We start from the raw sequence: 27962 nt of genomic DNA, 5'->3' as shown, positions 1-27962 counted from the left end.
TTAAAGCGACAGGGTGTCTAGACGGCCACGTGACGAGGCCGGAGCCGGGCGCGCCACTGCGCAGTGGAACCAGCCGAGCGGAGGGACGGGGGGGGGGGTGGGGGGGCGGGAAGGAGGCGGCGGCGGCTGGGGGCGGGGGAGGGAGGGGTAGAAGGGGGAGGGAAGGGGGCGGAGGCGGGAGGCCTTGCGGGAGGCGGCGAGCCCCGGGCACACTCGCTCGCTGATCGGCGCACAGAGGAGCTTGTCCCCGAGCTGCGCCAGCAGAGCCAGCCGGGCGCCTCGCTCGGTCCGCTCGCCCCGCCGGAGAGAGCTGATCGAGACGCAGCCAGCCGGCCGGCGCCACGCCGCCGAGCGCTCGGCCCCGGAGTCCCTGAGTGCGGCGCGGCGAGCCCCCAGCGGCGGCAGAAGGACTCGAGCGCCAGGAGAGGGCGGACGGGGGACGAGGAGGCTCCCGGGCGCGACGAGGAGAGTCTCGGAGGAAGAGGCAGCGAGAGGACACACGGGCCTCCTGCCCCCACAGTCGGGTCCGGGCCAGCAGCTCATGCGGGCAGCCCCGGCGGCCACCCGCGACCAGGCGAGGGGCCCCCACGCTAGCTAGCCCGCCGCTTGTGCCCTCGGGGGCGAGGGCTCGCGACCCGCCGGAGCCCGCCGCCGCGCCGCCCTCCCCCGCGCTGACAGCCCCCCGGGGCGCAGCCGCCGCCGCAGCATCTTCTGCCCCTGCTTCCCCAGCGCCGAGGAAGTCCCCGCCGAGGACCTGGGCCCCCGGGAACGCAGGAGGAAAGACCAGAGACTCTAAAGCACCCAGATACGCAAGATTGAAGCAACCTAGCCAGACCTTTCTATGGATTAAAAGAAATACGATTTTTTTTTTTTTAATTTTGGGCAGAAGAAAAGGAAAGGAAGACCGGCGGGTTTCTGCAAGGAAAAAAAAGGGGGGGATGTAACTCGTGGATACGTTTTTTTCCCCCCACCCTTCCAACATCTTGTTTTACTTTGTAAACATTTTCTCTTTTAAATCCGGGCTCCATCCGGTGGCCCCCAGACCTCCAAGGTGCGAGGAGGTGGTGTGTTTTTTCACTGGGGTCTTTGCGTATTTGGTTTGGGGTTTTTGAGAGACCCTCCAGACGTCTCACGAGGGGTGAAGTCTGGAGGCCCCCCACCCTCGAGTCTTCGCGTGCACAGAATTTGAGGAGATCCGGTTACTAAGGATATAGAAGAAAAAAAAAATAAATCGTGTGCCTCCTTTTTTTTTTTTTTTTTAATTGCCTGCTTCTCCCCACCCCCAAATTAAGTTGCTTAGCAAGGGGGAAAGAGGCTTTTTTTCCTCCCTTCAGTAGCTCATTCTAACGCCTTTCGTTTTTTGCCCCGAGGATCTTCCATGTAGGAAGCCGAGGCTGGCGAGCCCCACACTCGGGAGCCACTGTAGGGGGGCCTCTTTTGGGGGAGGCGTCGACGGGGGCAGTCTCGGCCGCCCCCAGGAAAGCGGCGGCCGCGTTCCTCCGGGGCACGCCGGGGCCAGAGAGCCGCGCAGGGCGCGGGCCGCGCCGGGTGGGGCAGCCGAAGCGCAGGCCCCCGACCCCCGGCGGGCGCCCCTGGGCCCCCGCGCGCGCCCCGGCCTCCGGGAGACTGGCGCATGCCACGGAGCGCCCCTCGGGCCGCCGCCGCTTCTGCCCGGGCCCCTGCTGCTGCTGCTGTCGCCTGCGCCTGCTGCCCCAACTCGGCGCCCGACTTCTTCATGGTGTGCGGAGGTCATGTTCGCTCCTTAGCCGGCAAACGACTTTTCTCCTCGCCTCCTCGCCCCGCATGTTCAGGACCAAACGATCTGCGCTCGTCCGGCGTCTCTGGAGGAGCCGTGCGCCCGGCGGCGAGGACGAGGAGGAGGGCGTGGGGGTTGGCGGCGGAGGAGGCGAGCTGCGGGGAGAAGGGGCGACGGACGGCCGGGCTTATGGGGCTGGTGGCGGCGGCGCGGGCAGGGCTGGCTGCTGCCTGGGCAAGGCGGTCCGAGGTGCCAAAGGTCACCATCATCCCCATCCCCCAACCTCGGGTGCCGGGGCGACCGGGGGCGCCGAGGCGGATCTGAAGGCGCTCACGCACTCGGTGCTCAAGAAACTCAAGGAGCGGCAGCTGGAGCTGCTGCTCCAGGCCGTGGAGTCCCGCGGCGGTACGCGCACCGCGTGCCTCCTGCTGCCCGGCCGCCTGGACTGCAGGCTGGGCCCGGGGGCGCCCGCCAGCGCGCAGCCCGCGCAGCCGCCCTCGTCCTACTCGCTCCCCCTCCTGCTGTGCAAAGTGTTCAGGTGGCCGGATCTCAGGCATTCCTCGGAAGTCAAGAGGCTGTGTTGCTGTGAATCTTACGGGAAGATCAACCCCGAGCTGGTGTGCTGCAACCCCCATCACCTTAGTCGACTCTGCGAACTAGGTAAGAAGTTGTTCTGTGTCCACCTTTCGTTCCCTCTGGCGCGGAAGTGCCGGTAGAAATGCCCGAGGCTGTGTGTACAGCATCCCCCCCCCCCGACTTCTGGAGGAGACCAGGGAACTAAAGCAGAGAAGGGACAAGGGGGAAACTGACATTCCTTGGGGTTTCAAGATTTTCTCTGTCGCGCTCCCCCTCCACCCTCCGGAGGAGGGGACCCATGGATACTATTGCTTATGCTTACACTGAACAGACTTGCTGCAGAAAATAAGACTCATTTCCGGGTCAGCAAGGGGATGCGGAGCGAAGTAGGGATCACGCTTCCCCCGCACCGGGAAAGGCGTTGAGGTGTGTGGCCGAGTTGGATTCGGTCCAAGCCCGCCAACAAGGCTGGGAGAAACTAGCTATAAAAGCTGAAAAGTCTCCTCTCCTTTAGTAAATAAGGATAGTCACGTGGGGTGCAAGTGGCCCAGATACTGTCCTGGTCTCACGGCTTTGGGGTTTGGGGCCAGGGGTAGGATGGAGACTGAACTGGTTACCCACTCTCGCCTGTGCCAGCTGCAGGGTGAGAAGGAACAAGTAGCCTGGAGAAGTTGGGTGGCCTCTACTTTTACTTTTATTTTGCACAGAAAAGCATGCCGATAGTGGTCCTTAGAATGACCGACACTCCAACCCCCTGCGTCTGGGTGATGTCCCTGCTCCTTAATTGCCCTGGGCCTGGACTTCAAGGCTGGGACCCTGGGCAGGTTCCTCCCCATAGTATCTGGTAGCTCTTCCATGCCTTCTGTTTTCTCCCTATCTTTGTGCTCAGGGTAGAGGAGCATATCCTGCTCCCCGCACATCTTCCAAGTTCACCAGCAGCACACTTGGGGTGCTTTTTCTCAGGTGGGCTGGGTAGGATCCCCAGGTCCGTGCGTGGGTGCCAAAGAGCAGCGGGGGCGGAGATGAATTGTGCTTCTAGAGGCGGGGAGGGCCGGGGGCGCGGGCTCTGTAGTTCCAGGGCGCGAAGCAGCCCCAGGCACCCCCACCCTACGAAGTATTCAGTGCGAGGCCCAGTCGTTGGAGCCCTGGCCCAGCCGGTGGTTTCCAGCCCGGCCAGCCGAGCGCGGCGGCGGCGGCGGCGGCGGCCGCAGACGTGGAGGAGCGGAGCGCCGAGCCTGGCGCCAGGCGGCCTCTTTTGTTTATCTGACAGCTAAATATCAAGGCAATCACCGCCTCGCGGCCCTGCCTCCAACCCCCACAGCTAAGACAAACAGTTGGGCTAAAAGAATGCCTGAGTTATCATAAGTTTCTATCTCTGTTTCTCATGGTTCAGCCTTTATATCCTTTTACTTTTTTGATTTCAGAGTCTCCCCCACCTCCTTACTCCAGATACCCAATGGATTTTCTCAAACCAACTGGTGAGTAGCTGATTTTCAAGCCTTTCCTTTCTTAGAAGCCTGGTTTTTGTGTCTCGTTTGGGGCCTGGGGTGGTTTTTGGCTTGCTCAAGGCAGTTACAGCTTTCCTATATTTCAAGTTGGATTTTCCTGTTTGTGATTGGACTTTTTTTTTTCCCCCATAAAGAGAGATAGCTTTTCCCCCCAGATATATTTTACAAGTTGTTCCTTTTTCATGCATTTGAACTGTGTGACGGAAGTTAGTTCAGCTTTACCACATGGAGGCTTTTCATCCACTGAGTGTCTTGGGAGCCAAAGAGGACAGGTTGATGGGAAACATTCTGAGGCTTTGTAAGTGCCAGAAGACTGGGTAGCTAGCGATGGTTAAGTGGATGAAGGAGTGTTTCAGAAGAGGAGAGGTTCCCCCTTGGAGGTGAAGAAATGCAACAAGTTTAGAGGGGACTGGATTTCCCCTCTTCAGTCAACTACAGGTGGGCTTTCTCCCGGGCTGTTCTCAGAATTCTTGGTAGAGAGACCATAAAAGTTTTCAGCATAGCTCTGCCTGCCTGTTGCTTTCTCACTGGGTGGCAGAGGGCCAGGGCAGAAGCGCATTTGAGACTGGCACCAACCCTGTTGTGGTTGTCTGCATTCAACTTCTGGCTGGCAGCACTAGGGCCCATCCCTTAGAGCTGACAGTGCCAGGGGACAGGGTCAGCAAAACAGATTGGGGGATGACAACAGGGACAAAGTCCTGCTTCCTTCTTACAGGGGAAGAATTACAGAGTCAGTTTGCTGCGAGTCCAGCTTTAAGCTTTGGTTTTTTGTGCCTGTTATTTAGTGCTTACAACAAAAATGCAGCTTGTGACATCATTGCTTCGCCAAGGGGAAGGAAGAGTGGAAGCCTGGGCACCATTTAGCTCTTGGGACCTTCTGCTTCATGGGTTTTGGCTGTTACCCCCTTCCCCATTTTGCGGGGACTTTGTCGTAAATTAAACACTGTATGAATGTGTAAGTAAATCCCCAGCTAGCCATATCTTCACACACTGTCCCAGTTCCCTCGAGTTAGTTGCTGCTTGCCTGGTGCCTGCAGAGTGTGTGATATTTTGCTTTCGATTTACAAAACACCAGATAAATGGTCATTAATGACAAGATAACCGGCTCTCTCTATTTACAACAAACTTTTAACTGGCATTAGCAAACTCTTAAGGACTATAACTTGCCTGAGTTTGAGGCTTAAAGAATCAGAAGTGATCTGTGACGGCACTTTTCCAGGGGTCCGCCTCAGTTCCCTCTTCTCTTGGGTTGCTTTTCCTCCGCATCTTTCAAGTGTGGGAGCTAACCTTAAGCAGAAACAAGGCTCCTGAGGCCCCAGAGGTGAAGACAGCTCTGGTAGAGGCTCCCCTAACGTCCAGACTCCACAGAAAAGAAGGGCCATGTGCTCTCAGATTTGCTGAAAAGATACTGGGTAAATCTGTTCGCAAGATTTAAGCAGTCATGCTGGCAGGCCAGGACCTCATTTTCGGGGAGTGGAGTGATATATTTATTCATTAGCAAGTGTTGACATTAGGTAGCAAAATGTGTGTAAACAGAGAAGCCACAAAGACAGGAATGTGCCATTTCCAAGGCGGGGAGCAACCTTCCCCAGATCAGCCAATAGGAAGTGATTAACCTGCCAATAGGAAATCCAGGCAGCTGGTTACTCACCCCAAATGTTTTGCTTAAAACAAGAAAAAAGACCCAGACTCAGGCACAACCGTGTTAAGATCATATGGAGGGTGACAGTAGAGCCCCCGGAGAGGAGTGGTCTAGACAGCAGAGTGGACTTAGGGATTGGCCTAAGGGACTGGTCTAGGGCAGGTTGTGCTGGTTGTGGTGACCCCAGGGGTGGTTGTAGCTAGACAGATGCAGGGTCCTTTGCTGTCCCATTGGACCTGGGGATTTAGATATTCTTTCCCAGCCTAAGGTTGAAGGGTTTGGTGTTGGGTTACTTAGGTGAAACAGGAAGTAGGATTTTACAATGAACAACTGTTACAATGGAGGGAATCCCTTTTATGAAGTCCTGCCTCACAAGAGGCAAAGGGAAGGGCGCTGGGGCCTGGTGTGTTTGAACTGAAGGAGCCTTTGGAGGTACTTGCAGGTTGAACTAGGGATTCTGAGATGGATGTAGCCTCTGGAAGGGCCTGGAACCTGGTTTCCAAAACAGTTGTCTACAAGTAGTATTGGACTTGCCTGGAACCCAGGGGCAAAGGTGGCTATGACTTGTGGCTTTTGCAAGGTATGAAGGTACCTCCGCTTTCCTACCCCACAAGTAAAAAAAGAACAAGTGCTTTATTTTGTTCCTAGACCTCACGTTGTAGAGTGGGCATGCTTGGGAGTGAGCCTGGGTGGGCTCTGTTCTCTCTCTGCGCTGTCTGCCGCTGAAAGGTGGGGACTGGCTGCAGGGATGGCCGCTCGCGGTACAGCCTTCAAAGCCCAGCAGAACGGCTGGCTGGCATCTTCATCTGCCATCTGGCCCTCTTAATTTAGGTCTCTTAACTTTTCCAAGTCCCTTTAATGAATGATTGGATCATTCATTCATTTGTTCACTTGTTGCTTCCATCACTCATTAGACAAAGCAGTGTCCGGGAAGCTCAGAGGAACTAGGCTGGAAAGAACCTTACAGGTTCTCGAGGCTTTAGGGTTGCTCTTCTGTCAGGAACTGCTGGGAAGGACCGTTGTGTCTTTCTTCCTCAGAACACAGGGCTTAATTAGGTGTTTGGTAATATATAGTGGTAGAGGAGAGCCAGAAATGGCCCATCTCTGCTGTCTGCCAGGCTGCGCTCTGGGGAGTAGGAGATAGTGGTGGAAGATGAGACCGACTCCAGATTTCTCTTTGCAGAGTCTTTGGGTGGATGTAGGTCTCGCCTACTTGACCTTTGTAAGCTAAGGAATAGCTTGGAGCCAATCTAGACACCAGAGACAGCCATAGCCTGGCCAAGTCCAGGGAAGAGGGTTAAGAATGGAAGCCCTGGCATAGGACGGATTGGGGGTGGGGGGTGGCTCAGCTCCCTGGGTGGCCCCTGGCCTAGTCAAGTGGCACCTCAGTTTACCTGGGCGCCTATTGAATACCTTGCTGCATCACAGGGGTGGTAGAGAGGCCTAATTAACGTGTGTAAATCCCTCCTGAGATCAAAGGCAATGCAGAGGGCAGAGCACATTTCATAAAAATCGCTTGTGGTTGCATCCTGGAGCTGGCTCACCTTTGATGTGAGACAGGCTGACACGCCGGCTGAGGTCTCCAGGCTCTGCCTTTGAAATACACCTTGCCCCTGGCATGTAGCCAGCCAGAGCTGGGGGAGTGGCCGTGGGGTGTCTTCCATTTGGGGGAGTTAGTGAAGGAGGAGAACGAGAAGCCAAAATGGTGGGGCCAGCATCGTAATTTAGAAAGTACAGACTTGCACCATATGGCAAGGGACTCCTTTGCCTGCCCCCCCCGCCGTTGTTTTCCATTGGTTGAAGCCTGTCCTGTAAAGCTGTATGTTCCTGGTGGGAATCGCCCTCTACCCTGAAGAAATGGGATTGTATACCTTCTCCTATCCCCCTGCCAGCCACTCCGGTTTAGAAGAGGTTTTTCTTTCATTTTTAAATACATCCTGGACAAGGGCTAGACACCTGAGGGTCCTGCCTCCCTTTCCAACCCACTGAAGGATTTTGGGGAGAAACCTCAGAGGGGAGGGGGTCCTCAGGGATCAGAGACTTCTGGGGGGGGCTGCATGTTGGACAGTCCTGGTGATCACCACCCGTCCTTTGACAGGACCTTAAGGCAGCTGCTGGACCACTAAAGGGCTGTCCAGCTTACATGCCTCTAGACTGCTGTTTGCTTTGAGTAACTATTTACTATTGTGGGCAAAGGCACATCTGCTAATGCCTGGTAACCTGGGATAGGAGAGCTGGAGTCTACAAACCACTGGGGCGTTTGCTTTCCCAGAGCCAAACTTGCTGGGAATTAGGAAGAAGTTTGACGTTGGCAGTGGCGCAGAAGAATCTTAAAGGGGCTTGTTTGTGCTTTTGCAGTCCTGGGAACTGATTAGTTGTGGTTCGTGGGCACTACTTATGTTTTGTTGCAGTTGCATGGTGTCTGTCTCAGCTGGAATTGTCTTCGTCCTTGTTAACATCTGAGGTCATTGTGCTGAGCACCTGGGAGTGAGGGGGAGAGGTGGAGGGTACAGAATCTGCAGGTTAAAGTCTGCTAAAAACAATGGGAGGAAATGGTGCCAGAAAGATTGTGTAGGTACTGAGGCAGGCAGCCTTGTAAAATGGGGTTGTCTGGGCCGGTTTCCAGAGTTGGGGTTGGACCAGTTTGGAAGCAGGTAGAATGCTTCCCTCCAGCTGGGTTCCTTTTTGACCCGATGGGCTATTCACACACAGGTGAATAGGTACAACTGATCAAAACTAGTGAGTCTCCTCAGTTTTCGCGCTTGCTGCATCTCGGTTAGGAGGGAAACTAATTTTTTTTAAAGGCCAGGGTAAGATCCTTGTCTCCGGGAGTAGGAGGAAGGAGGCTTTGTGCTTGATGGGGGAAGAGAGAACAGGGTTGAGAAAAGTACACTTCGAACCTTCCTTGACCTTGGGAATTACCTGATCTCAATGGGAGACTTGTAATAGAAGAGAAATTCCAGCCAGACTGTGATTGAGCCTGACTTGACTAATGATTAACTGGCCGCCTGGAGCCCAGACTGGTGACAGGGTACTGTGGCCTGTCTTAGGCTGGCCGGTGAAGCCGAGTAGACCATTAATAATGTGCATTGTGGCTGCGAGTCAGCCCTTTGGAATGTGTGGTCTTTCTTTCATGCTGTTCAGAGTGTTCATGAGAGTAAATGCTGATGTTTTTTATTTGTGTGTTTACTTCTCTCTCTTCTGACTCTGCAGCAGACTGTCCCGATGCTGTACCTTCCTCCGCCGAAACCGGGGGAACGAATTATCTGGCCCCTGGGGGGCTTTCAGGTAAGGCCATTTCTCTTTTCCTAGAAATTGCTGGAGGCTAAAGGGATGGAGGTGGCCTTCCACCGCCCCGGCTGGTCTAGAATTGTTCTCCTGTGCCTTAAACTAGACACATCCCGGGTGACTGCCCTGCACCCTTCAGCTTGTCATCCTGCGATCCTTTTCATGCCAGAACCTTGCCCTTCCCAGGAATGGGGAAACTGGAGTCAGCTGAGAGCTGATGGTGTGTGAGGCGAGCTTTAGGGCCATTCTTTGTTTTTATTAAGTATGTGTCTGTGTGTGATTACTCACATGAGGTCAGAGGATAACCTGTAGGAGATGCTTCTCCTCCCACCGTGTGGACTCCGAGGATTAAGCACAAGTCATCAGGCTTGGTTGGTGGTGGCTGCTTTTTGAGCCATCTTGCCTTCCCTCGTGGTTTCTTAAGCAGCCCCTGACTTAAGTTACTTCCTTTGTTAACTTTGGCGTGATCTCATGTGCTTAAACTCTTGTTTTGTTCTTGCACCCATCCTTGAAGGAGACATAGCCACATTTCCCGGGTGCAAGCTGGATCTCAGTGGACTGTGGGGTTCTGGAGTGAAAGGGCAGGGGCATTCTGTAGAAAGTAGGTACCTTAGCTGTCCTCAGCTTTCTCTGGGCCCCACAAAGACCTGAGAGATGGTGCTGGAGAGCCCTAGGGTTGGAGGAGATACACTGGGGAGAGCCTGTGCGGTACTGTCCCAGAGGACATGAGAGGAGAGTGCCGCAGCTTCACTCTGAGAGACGGTTCTTTCTTTTCTTAATTAAGAACATTTTTTTTTCTTCCTTTCCTCTCATCCTTCCACATCATCATTTATTTTCTTAAGAAGCAGCTAAGAGGGAAAAGTAACCTGGGGTGGGGGAAATTCCAGGACAGTTTTGAGCATAGCTGGCCTTTGGGTCTTGCTGTAGCATCCCTCAGTGGAAGCCTGTGCACCCTCTGGTGGGATGGCTCCTCATGACTGACTGTTGAGTTCTCTCTCCCCCGTGTGTTTGAGGGACAGTCCATTCTGGCCCCACACCTCAGCCTCTCCCCTCCAGGAATTGAGCCTGCTGGGGAAGGGCTGTAGGGAGAAGACCCTGTTTGTTTTGATTTCAGTGCAGTGTGTACTCTGACTGTTATCTGAGACTGAGGGTATTGTTTACTCAAAGCTCCTAATGAGAACTGAGCAGGAAAAGAAGGACCCTAGGGGGAGGAGGGAGGTGGGCCCTAGCAGCCAAGGAGGGAGCCTGTATGTATGCCTTTCTCTGCTTTCTAAGGCTGAAATGAGGTGAGAGTTCTTGAAAGAAAGAGGGAGCAGGAGCAGCAGAATGTGAACGGAATAACATACTCAGGATGTTGTTAGTCCGTTGTAGTTTTTTAAGCCCTGGGTGTGCAGGGAGGAGCCCCAACTTCTCCAAACCACATGAAATAAGCAAGGGAAGTGGGCCTTTTCGGAAGGTTTGTCTTATTGATAACATCTTGTCTGTCTCCTCTACTGGAGGAAATGACGACACCCAGGCTGAGAACCACCAGCCCTCACCCCGCCCTAGGAGCCAAACAGCATGACTTGGTCAGCCGACCCTGCTTCCCAAAGTTCCCCAAGCCCATCCAGTTCTAGAAAGGAGCTGAGAAGCAGCGTTGTAATGTCCCAGGCCCCAGGTCCCCTCGGTAAGCGCAGCTGCTTAGATGGATGAGGTTCTGTTAAGATGTAGCAGTATGTCTTGCAGAGGGTGGCATGGTGTTACAAAACTGCAAAGAGGAAAAGGGGGGGGGGATTCCACATGAAAGAGCATTTGTTTTGAATTTTAGCTCTTGGTTTACTAATTCCCGAGGCATCAAAGTTGGAGCTCTTTCTTCGTTCCCTACTTAGTTGGAGCCGTGTAGTAATAATGTGCCTGAGTAGAGGTCAAAGGAAGAACTTTTTGGGTTGATGCCAACAGTTTGGGGGGTATCTAGAGAAGAGGTGGCAGACGCAGAGAGATGCTAACTATGCTCTTTGTCCCATGAATATCCTCAAAAGGTGGTTTCATGAGCCTGAGTTTTATGCATTCTGGAAGGCCAAGCCTCTTTTTCTTCACAGAGGTGTTGCTGGGGGTGGGGGTTGGGGACTAGATGTGTCTGCTTTTCGGAGGTTGAGCTCTTACTTGAGCTCTTACGGGCCGGGGGTGGCTGAATGAGGCCAGAGGCGATGGGAAGGGGCTCCTGTTCAGGACGCTGGGGTGAGGCAGGGCCAGAGCAGAACGGGCATCAATCAAGGTGGGGGGCACTGACACCCCCCCCCCCCGAAATAACCTCTGGGAGTCTCTTTCACAGGCCCTGTGTGCTGCTTTCCTTCCTGTCCTGCCCAGGCCGAGAGCAGGCTTAATGAATGGGGCTCAGTTTAGGGTGGGAGGGAGGTCGGCAGTGTGAGCCAGAGCTTGATTCTCTTGGCAGGGGAAGAAGGGAAAGAGAAAACAGCCAAATGTGAAAATGTGGTGCCTTGGAGATGGGGGTGGGGTGTGCTCAAAGGCCTCAGCCCCTCCTGAAATGCAGGGGTGACTCCAAGGCTGGCCCTTCCCTTTCCTGCACCCTTTTGGAGGGCCAGCCGGAGGAAGGGGAGTGGGCGGGGAGTAGCACCCTGGCTTCAGGTTGGAATTCCAGCCTTGCAGTGTGGTTCTGTGGAGGGGAGGGCAGGGGGATGACAGGCCAGGTCCTCAGGGACCTGCAGTGAAACACACCCCACCCTTGCAAGTTTCCTCAGTCTGGGAAAACGGGACATTTTTAGAAGGCAGTAATTTGGTTCCAGGAGATTGTACTTTCATTTCTGACAGCCGGCTCTCTGAGACAGATGGATTGCTCTGTGCAAGCTTGTGTGCACTCACACGCTGCAGACAGACAGACAAGCTCATGTGTTGACACTTGAGCGTGGAGATGCCATGCCAGCAGGCAGGGTCTGCGAGAATCTGGGGTCCTGCTCTCACGAGGTGGTTTCTGCGTGAAGTTATGTGTTATGTGGGGACTGGGGTGTGGGTTGGTTCAGAACTGTCGTCTGGTAGCCTGAGTGTAGCCTTGTCTCTGGGCCCTGATGTCTTTTGAAAGGCATGCAAATCCAGGTCAGGCCCTTGCTGCTGCTTCAACTTGAATGAGTCAGGGAGATCCACCTTGGCAAGAGCTGACATAGCTGGGAAACTTGTCGAGAGCTCAGTGGAAGAGATGGCAAGGGGTCACCTATAGGCGCTCAGCATCTCTGCAGGACTGAGGGTGGGGGTTGGCGTGGGATGGAGGGATGGGCATTAAAAACTGAACGTGTGCAGGAGACTTAGGGTCATTGAAAAAACCCCATCTCCTGTCTATAGTCATGCTTACTTATGTGGAGGGGTTGGGGGTAGTTCCTTTGCTTTAAGGTCATAGCTTTTGGTTTCCAGATTTGGGGTGGAGAGGTTTTGAGTTTGCAACCAAGTCAACTACAAGGACAGGTCTGTCTCCTCTTTGATCCCCACTGGCATTTATCTGCCTTAATGTCTGTGGAGAGCCTTCAAAAACATACGTAATCTGAAATGCTGCCGTGCCTCAGGCCTAGGCAGCTGACTTGGGCTCACGTCAGGTAGCTCAGGAAAGATCAATGCACTCTGATCCCAGGAACACTGTTCAGCTAAAAGTGAAGGAGTTTTTATTGTCTGTCATGAAATTGTGATACTGAACCAGGATCCTAGTTTGGGCTTTAGGTGTCTGCTGTTTCCAATGTGTCTTCCTCATGCCTGGGAATAGGTAAGCTCCGGTTTGGCTGTGGGGTTCTAGCACCCTTGGAAGTACGGGTAGAGCACACACTAATGAGCTTGAAGCTGTTACAAACGGCGGGCTTAGGTGGAATCAGGTTAGCACAGTGGCCAGCAGTGACCACTGGGCCACTGTGAGAAATCTAGTCTGCATCTCTTTAAACCAAAGTGAGTCTGATGGCTCTAGGCTAGGGAGGCTCACCTGATGCTCACCCACTCCCTGATGCAGACCAGTCCTAGGCAGCATTAGAGGTGTTGCCTGGCCTCTTCCGTGGGGCCTGAGGTCATGGGCCCCACCCCTGGAGAACGACTCCCTGATAAACCTCTTTTGTCCTGGAAAGAATGAGGTAGTCAGGCAGGGGTTAAATGTAGGGTGACAGCATGTAAAAATCTATGGAGCAAATTTGGGCTGCCCTGCCGGCTAGACTAGATGGCTGCTGCCTCTGCATCCTGTCCCCAGGCAGAACCCAGTCAAGCCAGCAAGGGAGAAGGGCCCAAGAAGGCCAGGCTAGGGTAGCAGTTGGCTTTGGCTGTGGTCCTGCAAACAGCCTCCCCGCAACTCCCATTTGGTTGGGCCTCTTCTCAGCAGAGCCCACTGTAGACTTTGAGAGCTTCTGGGGCCAGCAGCAGAGAAAGGAAGAAGTGTCATAGATTCACAACAGGGTTTGGCTTCCTTTGCTTCTTTCCATATTAATTCCATAATAATTCTCTTTATATGGAATGCCGTAACAGGGTGTTTTTCTCCTCCTCCTTGAAGTGCTTAGGGGGCAGTGTGGACCCTCTAGCACAGTAGGCAGGCTTTCCACTGCGAGCTGTAACCCTTTCCTCTACGTTGGTCTTTGTTCACTTCAGTGTAGGCTTTGGATTTGAGCGGCACGGAAAGTACACACTTTATTTAATCCCTGCACTTGGCAGGCAGAAGCACTCTTAAGTTTGGGACCAGCAAGGTCTTACATAGTGAATTCCAGTGCATTCAGGGCTACATGGTAAGACTATCTCAAAAAAGGGGGGAGGGATCCTTTTAAAATATCAGACAGCAGCCGGGTGCAGTGGTGTAATCCCAGCACTTGGGGAGGCAGAGGCAGGTGGATCTCTGTGAATTCGAGGCCAGCCTGGTTTATGGAGTTTCAGCACAGCCAAGGCTACACAGAGAAACCCTGTCTTGAAAAAACAAAAACTCAAAGGGTTAAAAAAAAAATTAAACAGCTTATATGACAAAATAGGATGTTTTTAATGGCAAGCGTCTTGCCACACAAGCTACTATTTATTGTTCCTGGCAACAATAAGTGATTACCAAAGGCAGAGGCAGGCGGATCTCGGTTCAAGGCAAGCCAGTGCTACATAGGCTTGCTCATGCCCAGGATCAAATATCCCTTGAATTTGAGCTTTTTCTCTTAAAATTTTTTTTCATAGCCAGTAGGGTGGTGCATGCCTGTAATCCCAGCACTGGGTGAGCCAGAGACAGAAGGATCTCTGAAGTTTGAGGCCAGCCCGGTTTACAAATCGAGTCCAGAATAGCCAAGGATACACAGAAACTCTGTCTCCAAAAAAAATTTTTTTCCCTTGGATTAGATTATGTGTATTAGTGTTTTGCCTGTGGGGTCTATGTGCAAAACGTACATGCCTGCTACTGGTGAAGGTCAGTGTCAGGTCCCCTGGAACTGGAGTTACAGACAGATGTGCGCCTGCCAAGTGGGTGCTGGGAACTGAACCCGGGTCCTTTGCAATAGCAGCTGGTGATCTTAGCTGCTGAGCCACCTCTCTAACCGCTTGCATTTTTTTCTCAATGAGATTTTTGCTCAGTTGTAGAAACAGTTTGTGGAAAACTTTGGTTACCTGCACGCCTCTGTTGGTTGCAGAAGTAACCTTGGGAGGACCGGTTCCTTTTGGGGTGGTGGTGTGTGGTCCTGTGAATTAGCTCAGTGCGTTTCGTGCTGGGTGTGTTTTACCAGTGTTTAACAAATGTGGCCCCTAGCAGCTTTGACATGTATGCGAGTGTTGTTTTATCAGTGAACAGCAGTGACTAGGGAGAGACTGTGGCTGGTGCTGGATCTGTTGATGAGCTATGCTGCTTTCCATAGCACCTAGAGATCTCTGGGACTGTCGGCACACTGGTGGCCGGGAAACAGGCCTCTTAGAGGCTACCTTGTGTCTTCATGTTGAGTTCCTTCCTTTCTGTTTTGTTTTTCCAGACAATTTTTTCTGTGTAGCACATTGGCCTCAAACTCCGAGCTCTTCCTGCCTCTGCCTCCTGAGTGCTGGGACTAAAGGCGTGTGCCACCATCTCCTGCTCACTGGAGTTTTCAGCCTGCCGGCTCCCGTGCAAGTTTCAGAAACCTTAAGTGGGAATTTGCCTTTAGTTTGTTCCCCGAGTCTGACCTTTCTGTCTGGGGTAGGGGGAAGTATGCTTATTCCTGCTTCTCCCCAGATGCTGTGTCCTTGGGGCCTGCCCACGGTAGTCACACAGAGCCAGAGAGGGCCCAAGGGCCAGCTTCCAAAGCCCACAGTCCATGCGACGTCTCTATGTTCCGGAGCGGGCAGATGCCCCTTTGCCGGGAGTCTGAGCGAGGGTACTGTAAGTGCAACCATTGGCCTTAGCATCTTTCTCTGTGAGGATTGAATGGCCCAGCATCTGGCCGCCTGCCTACTGTCACACGGAGGCTTCCTCTTCGGGCTATTTTCAGAGGGAAGATATTATTAACTGCTGAGGCACAGTCCTCAATTTAGTGGCTAGCACACCAAGAAGGCTGCATTCCCTTGATTGCAGTTACTCCACTTATATACATGTTGCTCGGAGGTGGGTATCACCTCCCCTGGCCCTTCTGCTTCTCCCCATGAGGTCACCTTGGGGATCCCAGCCCTTGGCCCTGTTCCTAGAGGAAGCTGCCACCGTAGAAGTATTGCCTGCCTACTCCTAAAGCTGTGGAAACAATACTATTTATGTGCTAACGTGGAGACAGGTTGTAGTAAATCGGGAACTGGGCAGGGAAAGGTGGCTTTTGATGGAGTTTAGTTAGTACAGTCATTTCAAACAGTGATAACTTTCACCTTGTTAGTTACCAGGAAATATTGGGACAAGACAGGAAATTGCATCATCTCTTCTTTTTTTCTTTCTTCCTTTTTTTTTTTTTTTTTGAGAAGAACTCCAGAAAGGAAAAAAGGGGGTGTCATGAAAAGTAGTGTAGCTGAGGAAACTGCTTGGCATCGCCCCCTCCGCTCCCCCCCCCCATCTTCCCTTCTAGTCCCATGAGAACTTTTAGACCATTTTCTTGAAGAAAGGCTGTTTGAGAACTTTATGTTATTTTTATTATTAAAAAAAATATTTTACCAGAAGGGTCACCTTCAGTTGAAACACTAACTGCAGCCTTATTTCCCAGTTTACTGAGGAATCTTTCATGACTCTTTCAGCTTCCTTCCCCAAATGGTGAGGCCAAGCAGCACTTGGCTGGGAACTAATTTTGGTTTGGCTTTGGCATCCTGAGCACTGGGCCCCACCCAGTGTCATTAGCTCAGTTTTAACTTGCAAAAAAAAAATTTTTTTTTCTTTTGGTTTTTGTTTTTGTTTGTAAGGGTAGGTAGGAATTTACTCCACTCCTCAGCCTTTTCACACCACAGTTGTCTCTTTGGAGAGGAACCTGACATCAGGTTTGGACATTATGCCCTTCTTACTCTCCCTGAGGATAGGACGAGGGGTTTCATAGTCCCTCGTACAGCTATTTAAGTAGGTCATGCTTCAGGAAGCATCTCCGTCAGAGGAGGAGGGGTCGACAAGAAACAGCATCCATGAATTCATCCCTGGGGAGCTACATCCTCTCTTTGATGCCCTTGTTGTGATGGCTCGGGGTATGAGACAGTGCTGCGCAGAGCCAGAGAGATGGAGACCAGAAAGAAAGAGACTGTGTGTGGCTGGCTGCTCTGCCCTCCCTCTCACCCCACTCCCCCCAGCTTTTTTCCTTAGCGTGCTTTGTTTTGTTTTCATAACACAACAAGAGCCCTGGGGTGTGTAAAAGCATTGTTGAACACTTGCTGAGGGTAACTTGTCCAAACAGAGCAGGACGCCAAAGCAGAATGCTGTGGGCAGGTGGTGTGCCCGCAGAGGTTGCCTGGCCGGCGCCTACCTTGGAAATACCTCTCAGGCTGTGCCACCACTGGCTGGGCATCCGTTCAGCACAGAGCAGGGGATCCTCTCTCTTCCAACTGCATAGGGTCGAAGACAAGCCACGGCCCTCCTGACTGGCCCTGCTGGAGAGGCACGCTGTCCGTTCCTATTCTCAGGTGTGAGCGTTTATGCTCTCCTCCAAGTGTGAAGCCGAGGGGGCCAGTTGTTTTAGAAGAAGCCAGTGTGTCTTGTTTATTCATTAATCAGATATTTTCCGAGCAGTTAGCATGCGCCAGGCCCTGTGCAGTGTGGAGGATGAAGGTCTGGGCTCTCAAAGGATGGAAGTTGGACAAGAAGCCTCCCTGAAGGCAGGGGCAGCTTCTTAGAAAGTTGGTCTGTCCGACAGAGGTGCTGGCATGGCTCTCTGGGAGGTGGAGCAGGCGGGGATTTTATCAGCCCGGCTGCTGCCTCTGCTTCTGTTGAGAACTGAACCACAGCAGAGTGTGTAGATAAATAGCCATCTCCCCTTGGCCTGGTTTTAGCCCGTCCTGCTTGCTGCTTGATAATAGCAGTCCTTAAAGGCGTGGTGTTGGCTCATCCTGCAGACCCCCCGTTAGTACTTGGGACCACAGGTTGCTGGAAACGACCAAGGGGACAGTATCCCAGTATTTTGACAGGAGAGGTAGCATGCTTTCAGAGCCTAAGACTATTTCTGGGGTCTCAGGCTCTTTGAGTAAGGCCGTGATTGACTTGAGGTCGCTTGCACATAGTAATCTAAGAATGCATTTATCAAGGTGTTTCATGTTTGCGCTCATCTTGCCCCGTGGGTTCCCTGGGGACTACCTGAGGCCTCTGTGAGCTCTGAGGACCCACTAATTGAATTATCCTAGGTGCTTCTCTAGTGTATTCCCCCCACCCCCAGGAGCAGGGTAGAAGGCTGGGAGAGCTGGTTTGACTGGGAGCTCGCTTCAAAGCAGAAAGGGAAGAACTGGTCCCAACTCTAATTTCATCTTGTAGAGCTTTCTCTTAGCCAAGATACACACATGTAACCAGGCCAGTAAGTGCTGCTGGTGGCTCCTGTACTCGTTATTTTCTCTATAGTCTTTTTACTCTTAAATCTGAGACCTTCACTCAACAGACAGAAATGAATACAGGAACCTAGGTGATGGCAGTCTGTGCCAGGTTTGCCTGTCTGCATTTCGTGGGGTTGGGTGGAGAGCTTAGGTCATTGTCCCTAAGCCCCTAGGAAAAGTGAGGGCCACCTGAGCTGTTTGTGAGTTGTGCTGCAGTGATCAGGGACTCTTGTCAGCCCCATGGCAGGCTGGCTGCCTGTTAGGCACCACTGGCCCTCCCCTCATTAATCAGTAACCAAGAGGGAAAAGAAAAAGTTCTCTGTGCTCTGGGTGTGCCTACTACTTCAAGATAGATGGGCCCCATCTCCAGTTCTGGGGTTACTTCCTGAAAGAGTCAGAAGTGCCCTGATTGCTCCCCTCCCCCTCTCCCATACATTTGCTGTTCCAGGAGAAGGCTATTATCCTGTAGGGCCTAGAGACTGGGTTACTGTGACCTGAGAGTAGAGGAGCCTGGCCACATATGGGCCTTTTGTGTGTGTGTGTGTGTTCTGGACTTCAGTTTTCTTATTTGTGAAGTAAGGTCCTAGGCTTGGTCACAAAATTCCCCTCTCACCTTAAGATCTTTGCTTTGACTCCTGGATTTGAGGTTTATTTGCATGTACCCACGCTACTATTTGCATACATTCAGGGTAGCTCAGCTCTAAACCCCTGTGTGTAGTATGGCAGCCTCACGGTGGTCCATAGATACATTGGAGAACGGGGATTCCCTTCCCTTCCTGTGCTGGGGATTAAACCCAGGGTTATCAGCACAAAGCAAGCACCCTACCGGTGAGCTGTCTGCCTTGCTGACCCTATTCTTTTCTTTCTGTGGTCAAACACATTTAACAAAATTACCAAATCACCAGTTTTTGAGTGGGAAAAAGAGAAAGTGGCTGGGGGGCTGCTTATGTACTAGCTGGATTGGAGCATTGTGTGAAGCCAGGAGATAGTCTTGTGGGCCACTCCGGCCGTGCAGGGCAGCCGTGCAGGGCAGGCTCCAGATCCCTGTGGTAGCACTGGAAGAGGTCTCTCGCATTCCCTTGGCCTTCGGTACTGGAGGGGTGGGGCCGGGCCGGAGGGTAGGCTGGGGAGGCGCAGGTCGAGGAGGTCCTGGGTGCTTTGGGGGTGAAAGGGCTGGGATGGCTGAGCTGTGAGTGTGTCCAAGCTGGGGAGATTAGATTACAGAAGCAGACAGAAGTAATGATTAACTTTTCCAGTCTGCACTCTGTCTCCAGGCTGTCTTTCAGTTGTTTTTCCCCTGTAAGTACAGTGCAGCCCTGGCCTGGCCAGCCCTGGTCCTGGGTTGTAAAGAAAAGAGGAATGAGGGCTGGGAGGGAACAGGGGAGGGAGAAGTGAGGGAGCTTGCTGGAGAGGAAAGCCTTTCTTCCATCAGATCCTGCGCTGGAATTTATTGGCTGGAATGCCGTAAATATTCAAAATGCCTTCCCATCCAACAGTTTTCATAATTGTTATGGAACAAGGGGAGCCTGAGGAGGAGAGGGATGAAAAGGATGCTTGTTTCTCCCTATTTTTCCAGTCGTCTGACAGTTTTCTTGCCCTCTAGAAAAACCTGAGTGGAGAGTTGGAGCTGAGAGTGGGCTGCTTTTGGGGACTGGGGCCTTTATTTATTAAAGTGAGAGCTAGGGCAGAAACAAGTAAGACAGTTTTGTGTTCTGTATGTCTGAGAATGTTTACTCTTTAGAAACTGATTCAGTGTGTCCGTTTATATTAGAAACAAGATCTTTTAAAGTTAGCATGCAAAGTAATGAGCTTTATTGTGGCATTTTCATACCTGTACATATCATATTGTACTAAGATTCGTACTGAGCTTCTAGCACGCAGCTAACACATTTACTAGAATGATGAGTGAAAGAGGCAAAGAGATCTCCAGTGGCCAGGTTTTTGGGTGTACATCTGTCTGAGTCCAGTGCAGGCGCTGTGCGGTTGAGAACCCAGATTTGGAATTTAGGGGCTCTCCAGACTCTCTAGTCGCGGCAGGTGGGTGAGTGAGGGGCTGGGTTTAACAGAAATGACTTTCTTGGACAAACAAATGTGCTCTGTGGCATGATTGCCCCGCTCATGTTTTCTGGGCGCCAACCAGGTCCATAACCAAAGAGATAAGCAGGGGAGTAGATAATACTGTGCAAATTCGGGGGTGCCGGATGCTCAAGAAAAAAAGAAAAAACTCTGTCACAGGAGATGGCTGCTGAGTTTATTCTGGGGTTCATGGTTGGAACTTGGTCATACATCGTGGAGGGGGAGGGGAAGAGCCTTATAGTCAAACTCAAGAGGTAATTAGGCTGAATGTACACTTAAGAGCAGCCAGAGAGGCCATTTACTGTAAATATTATGAATGGAGTTGGCTGGGTTGGGAGTCCCCACCCTTCCTCTGAGCCTCTCTGGGCAGAGCTGGGCAGAGCCGGTCTCCTCAGACAGCAGCAGAAACCGGGTACATGTTATAATTTGCATGGCTGAACACAGGGCCACAGAAAGCCGCGTCAGCCCAACTGGCCAGACAGACAGGAGCTTTTGATTTGTGTGGCTTGCCTTCTCTGCCCTGTGCCACCCTCGGTTTTAGTCTCTGGTGGCTAACTAGTGCTCTAAGGAGCCCCCCCTCCCCGCCTCCGGCTGGGGGCCTCAGAGTTAGATAAGCAGGGCTTTGGGTGGGACCAGTGCAGGGAGCATGACAGTACACCTCAGAACCAATGATCATGGTTTGTCGGTGAGGACCAAGTTTCTGAGCGTCCCATAGAGCAGCAGGCTGTCTGGAAGCAACAGGGTGGCAGGAGAGAAGCCGTGGGACTCCGAGCCTGAGTAGGCACCAGAAAATGGGATATTAGGAAGAGACCTTGACTTGGGGGACTCTGCTTTTTTTTGTTGTTGTTGGACTCACAGCTTTTCTCTTTAGGCTGCTTTGTTTTTACAAATCAAATGCAAAGCTGTGCCCCTCTCCTCCGAAGAGGTTTTCTTATTTTTGTGGTGGAGTCAGGCTCGGGGAGTACTGATAGGTCGGGTCATATTTGTGTACCACAGTGCCATCCAGAGACAAGCAGGGCCAGAATGAGTCTAGGGGCTCATTTTGCTCAAACTGCCTTCGTATAATTTACAGACAGACAGATAACTTCTGGGAGAGCAAGCTGCAAAGTGACTTGCTGGCTAGGAAGTTGTTGCACTTCGCTCTTCTTGGCTTAAGGGAGCTGGATCCTTTTCCCAGGAGCAATGGGAGAGGACTTTGAGAACTAGGGATTTAGTGGTCTGGGGTGTCTTGCTGCCTGGTAGCTCACCTTTTGATAGTCTGAAGCTTCAATCCCAGCTTTGTTCTTTGGATGTGACTTGGGACTTGTTCCTCTTCCTGAATGTATAGCATGGGGTGATGCCGCCTCAGGCGGACGTCTTGGGCCTTCTAGAACACCACCAGTGCATAGAGGTGCTTACTAAACGTTAGCACTGGTCTAGAACTATCTTCCCACCTGTGTGATTGACGGGACAGGTCAGGCGGACCCAGGGATCTGACTGAGCACCCTGGCCTTAAAGGAGATCATAAGACCCTCTGACCGTTTCTCCCAGTCCAGCCACCATTATCGAGCTATTGCAGAGTGTGGGGGTGGGGGCGAGAATCACTTTCTCACTTCACTCTAATCAGCTGGTGAAGGGACTTGGGGGGCAGGGGCTGAGTCTCAGTGGTGGAGAATTAACCTGAAGCATTTCAGCTTTCACAGGTAAGTTGCTCCAAAGTCCAGAGTTACCCAAGCTGCCTCGGGACCTTCTGGAGGTCAGGGTTGTATTTCTATCCAATTCTCGATTAGCTTATAAGCATGACGGGTTCAAGTCAATGAATCGGATAGCTTTCCTTATTGGTTGTGGGTTTTGATCATTTGCTTCATGGGAAGGAGGCCGAGTGTCCTTGTTATGATGCAGGGTGAGCCTAGATTGGGTGTTGGGTCCTCTTTATCCTTGGTCCTGAAATGGCTCAGGTATACTCAGAATAAATAGCCAGTTTCTTATGGGGGAGGAACAGGGCGATGGAGCCGTTAACCTTTGAGATGTAGAATGGGGTAACTGCTAGTGGCTCTTGGGTGCTGAGGGAGGAGTACCTTGACCTGTGGTGGGTAAGGTGTGGTAGTCAGTGTTTGTTTCATGTTGCTGGGCCCAGCTTTTGTTTCTACTTTTCTGCTCTTTGTTGGCTCCTGACCTGTGTGGAAAGGCCTTCAGGAGCAATGCTTGTTACCTTTCCCGTTTGGATTGACTGTGCAGAAGGGATGCACAGGCCATCATACCCTTGAGTTTTGGCAGAAAAATACTGCTTATAATCAAGGGCCTTACAGAGGTGAGAGTGGGTGACCCCCTCCTTTGCCATCGGCCACCCCAGCCACCCCTTGTCTCAGCAGTCGGGCACAGTTAACCTTGTGAGTGCCAGTTCTTGTGGCTGTGTCCATGCTGGCTTTCTTTTTCAGCCTTGTTTGTTCTCTGTGGCAGATAGCCCAAATCCTGGGACTCATCTCCCCATCAGTACCTGTTTTGTATGTAGAGCCCATTGTTGGGTGTATTTATTACCAGAATCCCTTTGTTTCTGGATGGCCTCATAGTCTCATGTTTGGCTCTGAGCTGGACCCCCCCACGCACACTTGGCCTTTCTCTCCCTCTGTTCTTCTTCATCTCTCTTACACCTTTTAAATTTTAGTTATTTGCTTAGCGTGTCATCTTTGGATTGTGTAGGGAACACAAGTGTGCCATGTTGTACATGTGGAGGTCGGTGGACAGCTGGTTTCTCCAGCCACCATCTGGGCTTTGGGGATCAAAGGCAGGTTGTCAGGCTTGGTCATCAACACCTTTACCTAACGGGCTGGGTAAAGGGTGAGAGTTCTTCTGTTCCTAACAGCGTGGGCTTGAGTTCTAATCACCCTGTGCCACTGAGGCCGAAGGGCAAGAGTCCTTCATGAGTATCTGGTCTACAAGTGTCTGTTAAAACTGGTGCCTGGGCTGACAGCTCTCCTTGCTCAGTGGTCTTCCCTGTGCAGATGTTGTAAAGTCCTCCCAGTCTCTACTTCCCCGGAAGATTTTATGCATTAAGAAAAAAATGTGGGAGGGGAGGGGCAAACGCCTTAATGGAACTTCAGGCAGATTCAGCATTTTTCTGGTATTGCTCCAAAAATCCCCTCAGGTGTAATAAAAAATTGTGAGCAGGCATCTGATTAGTGAGCTTTTTACAACGTAGCTTTTCTTTGGGATGTTTTAAAATGAATGCAGTTTAAAAAACAAGCCCCTGTACGGTTTTCTGGGGAGGAAAAGTTGAAAACACCGGAAAGGTTATAAAGCCGGGAGAAGCTGAGGAGCGTGAGTGGGTCTGTGTTGGGAATATGAGCAGTGGACCAGAGCTGGGCTTCCTGTCTCTTCTCCCCCTCCATTTGTGGTGACCAAGACATTGCAGGCCCTGTTCATAGGTCCTGGGAAACTCTAGGAGAGAAATACCTACCCTAACCTTTGTTGGGAGACTGTGGGCTGTGGGCCCAATACAGGTAACTGTTCCTAAGAAAATGAACCTTCCCATAAGTGAGCCGAACCAGCCAGTATTCAGGCCAGGGTGGATCGGCATGTTGCCATTGTGTGTGTGGCTTTCTGGGCTCTCAGGAGGTGTGGCCTCCTGCATTGGGGAGGTATACTGAGGGGTTTGCATGTTTTTGTGCTCAGGAGCAAAGGGAGGTGCAGAGCTGCCGGGTGGGGCTGGAGACTGGGAGGAGCAAGCTGGGGGTCTCCCTGTGGTGCCCCAGGGGACACCCACACACTGCCATTTATCTGGGCTGGGCCATTAACCTCAACAGAAAAGGGCTTTTTCCTGGGGATGTCTAGCAGCAAATTGCTGGGTAGAGTGGCTGTGTAGATGAAAGAGAAACTCAGGCAAGCTTCCCTCCTTGCTCCCTCTCCCCGACAGGCCTCAGTCCCCAGCCTTGCCCCGTTTGCTCTGCCCCAGGGGCTTGCCTGGCAGACAGGACCCCCACACACGCCCTCAACACCCCCCCCTCACATGGTGCTGAGGAAGCCAGCAGGCCTGGCATGGGGAGCAACTTGATCCCAGGCTCCTCCTCCCTCCCTCCCCCTTCCTTCATTCATTCCCTTCCCCCTACCCTTGCTCTCTGGTGCCAGGTTTCAGTGGGGCCAGGCGCATAAAACAAAGCCTTGTGAGGCCCCTCTGATAGTCTCCCCAACCTCCTTTCAGCCACTCCCTGAGTCCTCCTTTCCTTGGCCAGGTTCCTTGTCCCTGTTTGGGACACATGCTTTGGGAGTAGTCTCTCAGCCAGAAGTGTCTTACTTTATTGGACATTAGGGGTCGTTGGCCTGGCCTTGAGAGCTGAGCAGAGGGACTCTGCAAGGAAAGTTCAAAGATTGCCAGTGCTCATGCGTTTATTAGCAGTTGATGGATACTTTGCAGAAACAAGTTAATGCCTGATGAGTCACCTTCTGCTTGGAGCCCTTGTCCCTCTCTTGTTTTTCTTTTTTTTTTTTTTTCTCTAGAGTATGCAGACACAGACACCACATATACACACACTCAGACACACATGCAGTCTTGTATACTTGTGATGTAGGTTCATGGCTGTGGGGGCAGGGACAGTGCAGGTTTGTGATGTTGGTTTTCAGTGGGGTGTGGATTCAGGGAGAGGGATCTGGCATCCATCGGCTATGTGTGTGACTGGGCATGGAGTGGGGCAGACAGAGAGGGCAGCCACTCAGGATTTGTGGGTGTATGTGGCAAATACATAGGCTCACACATGTGATGTCCCCTCTGAAACTAGGTGCTGCTTTAAAAAAAAAAAAAGGAGGCAATGGAGCTGACTGGTTCCCAGGTCCTGACATGCCTATAAAAGTTGGAATGGATTGATGTACCAAGCTGCCCTGCGTTACCAACAAGGCTTAGTTTTCTTGGTCCTGCCCCTGCGTGGGACAACCCAGAAACAACAAAGACCTTGAGGACACCCCCCCACCCACACACACACACAGCTTCAGACCCACCAAACCTACTAGAGCAGGAGAGAGGCAAGAGGCTTCCAGTCACAGCCCCCCCACACACACACACACTCCTTCCCCTCTTGCCTTTCCCCATTTTTCTTAACAAATACAAGACTTCCGCTCTCCACCCTGCCGCCACAAACCACAGCGTTCCTGCTGCCTGGCGGGGCTGGGGAGATTTATAGTCCTCAGTCAGGCCTCTTGGCTAGAGTTACAGGAGGTAGTAGGATGTCAGTGAGGGGGCGGGGGGTGAAAGGGGTGGCGGGAGAAGGGACTTTCTTCCACATAGCCCCCCTTTTAAAGTTCTCAGAACTCCTGTTGAGGAGAATCACCTCACCAGCATCACCCCTAGGCTTCCAGGCAGTTGTGGGCCATGCAGGGGAGGACTTGGAGGAGAGAAAGGGGCCAGGTGGATGGGTGGAATGCCACAAAGGTACAAAGGGCAGTGTGGACTGTGCAGGGACAAACTGGAGGAGAAGGGGCACCTCGGGGAGGTGGCCTGGCAGAAGGAGTACATCGTGGATGGGGTCACATTGATTTTAGACACGGCATCTTCTGTCTCGGCTGGCAGTGGTCTAGGCTGATGTCCACCTGGGGGCTATAATTTGGCATTTGGACTTGAACTTTGTGTAGGTTGCTGCTGTTAGACACAGAATTGTTTTCTGTCAGGGAGATGGCACTTTTTTTTTTCTTTTTCTTTTAAACCTCATCTTTATTTTTACCAGCCGACTCTGAGGAGTAAGGTACTGATGTGAGAATTGGAATGACTCGCTGGTACAGAAGCTACCTGGCTTCTCAATCTGACTCGGTCACCACCCAGTAGGCCGGCTTCTATCATCCAGGTGGACGCTGTCCATCCTTGGGAAGCAACTGTAATTAATTCTAGGGCATCTCTGAGGCATTCTCCAGCTCAAAACAAGACCAAGTTATCTACAGACCCAGTGTCTGTGCTTTTCGTGACTAAGTAGGCACAGGTGGTGTGTGCTCACGTGCTTAAAGGTGGATTAAAATGTCTTCCCCACCGTCAGCAGTGTAGGCCCTGTGGCTAGTCCAGGCTTGCCCTCACTCTGTCTTTCTGTCTTGTGCTGCTTATGGGGTCTCCTGAGCGTGTGTGCAAATGTATGTGTTCTGATTCTAGGAGGGAGAAGAGCTCCCATCACCACCAACCGTGCCTGCCATTTTGTTTTGTAGATTCCCAACTTCTTCTGGAGCCTGGGGATCGGTCACACTGGTGCGTGGTGGCATACTGGGAGGAGAAGACTCGAGTCGGGAGGCTCTACTGTGTCCAAGAACCCTCCCTGGATATCTTCTATGATCTACCTCAGGGGAATGGCTTTTGCCTCGGACAGCTCAATTCGGACAACAAGAGTCAGCTGGTACAGAAAGTGCGGAGCAAGATCGGCTGTGGCATCCAGCTGACGAGGGAAGTGGATGGCGTGTGGGTGTACAACCGCAGCAGCTACCCCATCTTCATCAAGTCCGCCACACTGGACAACCCCGACTCCAGGACGCTGTTGGTGCACAAGGTGTTCCCTGGATTCTCCATCAAGGCTTTCGACTACGAGAAGGCATACAGCCTGCAGCGGCCCAACGACCACGAGTTCATGCAGCAGCCATGGACGGGCTTTACCGTGCAGATTAGCTTCGTGAAGGGCTGGGGCCAGTGCTACACCCGCCAGTTCATCAGCAGCTGCCCGTGTTGGCTGGAGGTCATCTTCAACAGCCGGTAGTCGTGTGGGGAGAAGCGGACAGGACGGAGCGTGAGCCGGGCAGGCCACCTTTCAAACTACTTGCTGCTAACCTTTCCCTCCCGAGTGCTTGCTCCTCATGCAAACTCTTTGGTCGGTTCTTGTTACCATTGTTGGTTTGTTTTGTTTTTCTTTCTCGTCCTTCTTATTTGTGTTCTGTTTGTCTTGTTCTCTTGAGAAATAGCTTATGATATGAATTTTGTTTTGTTTTTTTCTTTTGAGGTGGTGGGTGTGGTTGGGCAGGACGCCCTGATATGAAAACGGGAAGCAAGCATTAGCACTGCCAAACACGGTATATGAAAGTGGGCACTGCCTTCCCTTCGGATCAGCATTTCATTTGTCAGTGTGTAGGGGTGTACATGAGCGACAGATGGGGGAAATGACATGCTTTTTGTGTTCTTTATGGATGTCCCCAGCTGAGAGGCTTGCAGATCCAAGCTGTGTGTCTCTCGTGCCCTTTGGACATGCTCAGTGGGGCAGAGGCAGTACCTGGGCAGACTGGCAGCAGGTGTTCCAGCAGCTGCCAAGCTCTGCTCCAGCTTGCCAAAGCCCTTTCCTCCCCCTTATACCCCCCGCCCCCCCCAGGACACGGGCCTATCCACAGGCTTCTGAGAAGCCAGCCTGCTAAAGGCTGAACCAGAACCAATTGTTTTCATCCCTGTCTTACTGCCTCCTGTCACCCCCGCTGCCATTGTCATGTCTGTCTTTTTTTGGCCATCTGCTCCTGAGTCTCTCTTAAGATGGGCTTCCCAAGGGCTGCCGGGACAGCCCAGTCACAGTATTGCTAACCCAGTACCCTCTCAGGCCGGTCAGCCGGTCCCCTGCCATGACTTTTCATCAGGTTTCTCCCAGATGCGGGAAGTCAGCTCAGCATCCTAGCCCCAGCCTATGTGCTGAGCTCTGTAGACCAACCAGGGGCATCCCAGGGAGGGACCTGCCCAGTGGCCTCTCCTTCCTGCTGAGAAGGGTGTGGCCTGTCATAACAAAGGTACCATCCTAGGCTGACTCCCAGCAGTTCTTTCAACTCATACACTCGTATGATACTTTGGCACTGTTCTTGGCTCAATGAGCATGTTTAGACTTTAACATAAGCTATTTTTCTAACTACAAAGGTTTAAATGAACAAGAGAACCATTCTCATTGGAAACTTAGCATTGTAGTGCTTTTGACAGAGAAAGGACTCCTTAAGAAAGCTGAGATTTATTAAAGAAAAATGTATTTTATGTTATATATAAATATATTATTACTTGTAAATACAAAGACGTTTTATAAGCCTCATTATTTATGTATTGTGCAATGTGTATAAACAAGAAAATAAAGAAAGATGCACTTTGCTTTAATATAAATGCAAGTAACATGCCAAATTAAAAAAGATAAACACATGATTGGTGTTTTTTTCTATGGGTGTTATCACCTAGCTGAATGTTTTTCTAAAGGAGTTTATGTTCCATTAAACGATTTTTAAAATGTATACTTCA

General features: G+C 51.9%; 1 protein-coding gene across 2 annotated transcripts; it reads left to right on the top strand.

Annotated features, from left to right (window-relative positions):
• The first annotated feature begins 212 nt into the window (after positions 1–212).
• Smad7 (SMAD family member 7) lies at positions 213–27962 on the top strand. Of its 2 annotated transcripts, none has more exons than XM_021640092.2 (4): positions 213–2416; positions 3757–3810; positions 8696–8770; positions 25928–27962. In XM_021640092.2, the coding sequence occupies exons 1-4, from the start codon at positions 1804–1806 to the stop codon at positions 26464–26466; spliced, it is 1281 nt and encodes a 426-aa protein (XP_021495767.1). In that variant the 5' UTR covers positions 213–1803; the 3' UTR covers positions 26467–27962. The 2 variants fall into 2 exon arrangements, with proteins under 2 accessions (XP_021495767.1, XP_021495768.1); XM_021640093.2 differs by having other exon boundaries at positions 222–2416; positions 8699–8770.

This window comes from Meriones unguiculatus, chromosome 2 (genome assembly GCF_030254825.1).
Source record: "Meriones unguiculatus strain TT.TT164.6M chromosome 2, Bangor_MerUng_6.1, whole genome shotgun sequence".
NCBI lineage: Eukaryota > Metazoa > Chordata > Mammalia > Rodentia > Muridae > Meriones > Meriones unguiculatus.
The sequence above is the reverse complement of the archived record's forward strand: the minus strand, read 5'-3'. Positions and strand labels throughout refer to the sequence as shown.

Bases quoted from the DNA above. Each gene is read 5' to 3' on its own strand.
- Smad7 (XM_021640092.2), top strand. From the start codon at position 1,804: ATGTTCAGGACCAAACGATCTGCGCTCGTCCGGCGTCTCTGGAGGAGC. The intron at 2,417-3,756 runs GTAAGAAGTTGT...TTTTGATTTCAG, and splicing joins TAGTCGACTCTGCGAACTAG to AGTCTCCCCCACCTCCTTAC. The intron at 8,771-25,927 runs GTAAGGCCATTT...TTTGTTTTGTAG, and splicing joins GGCCCCTGGGGGGCTTTCAG to ATTCCCAACTTCTTCTGGAG.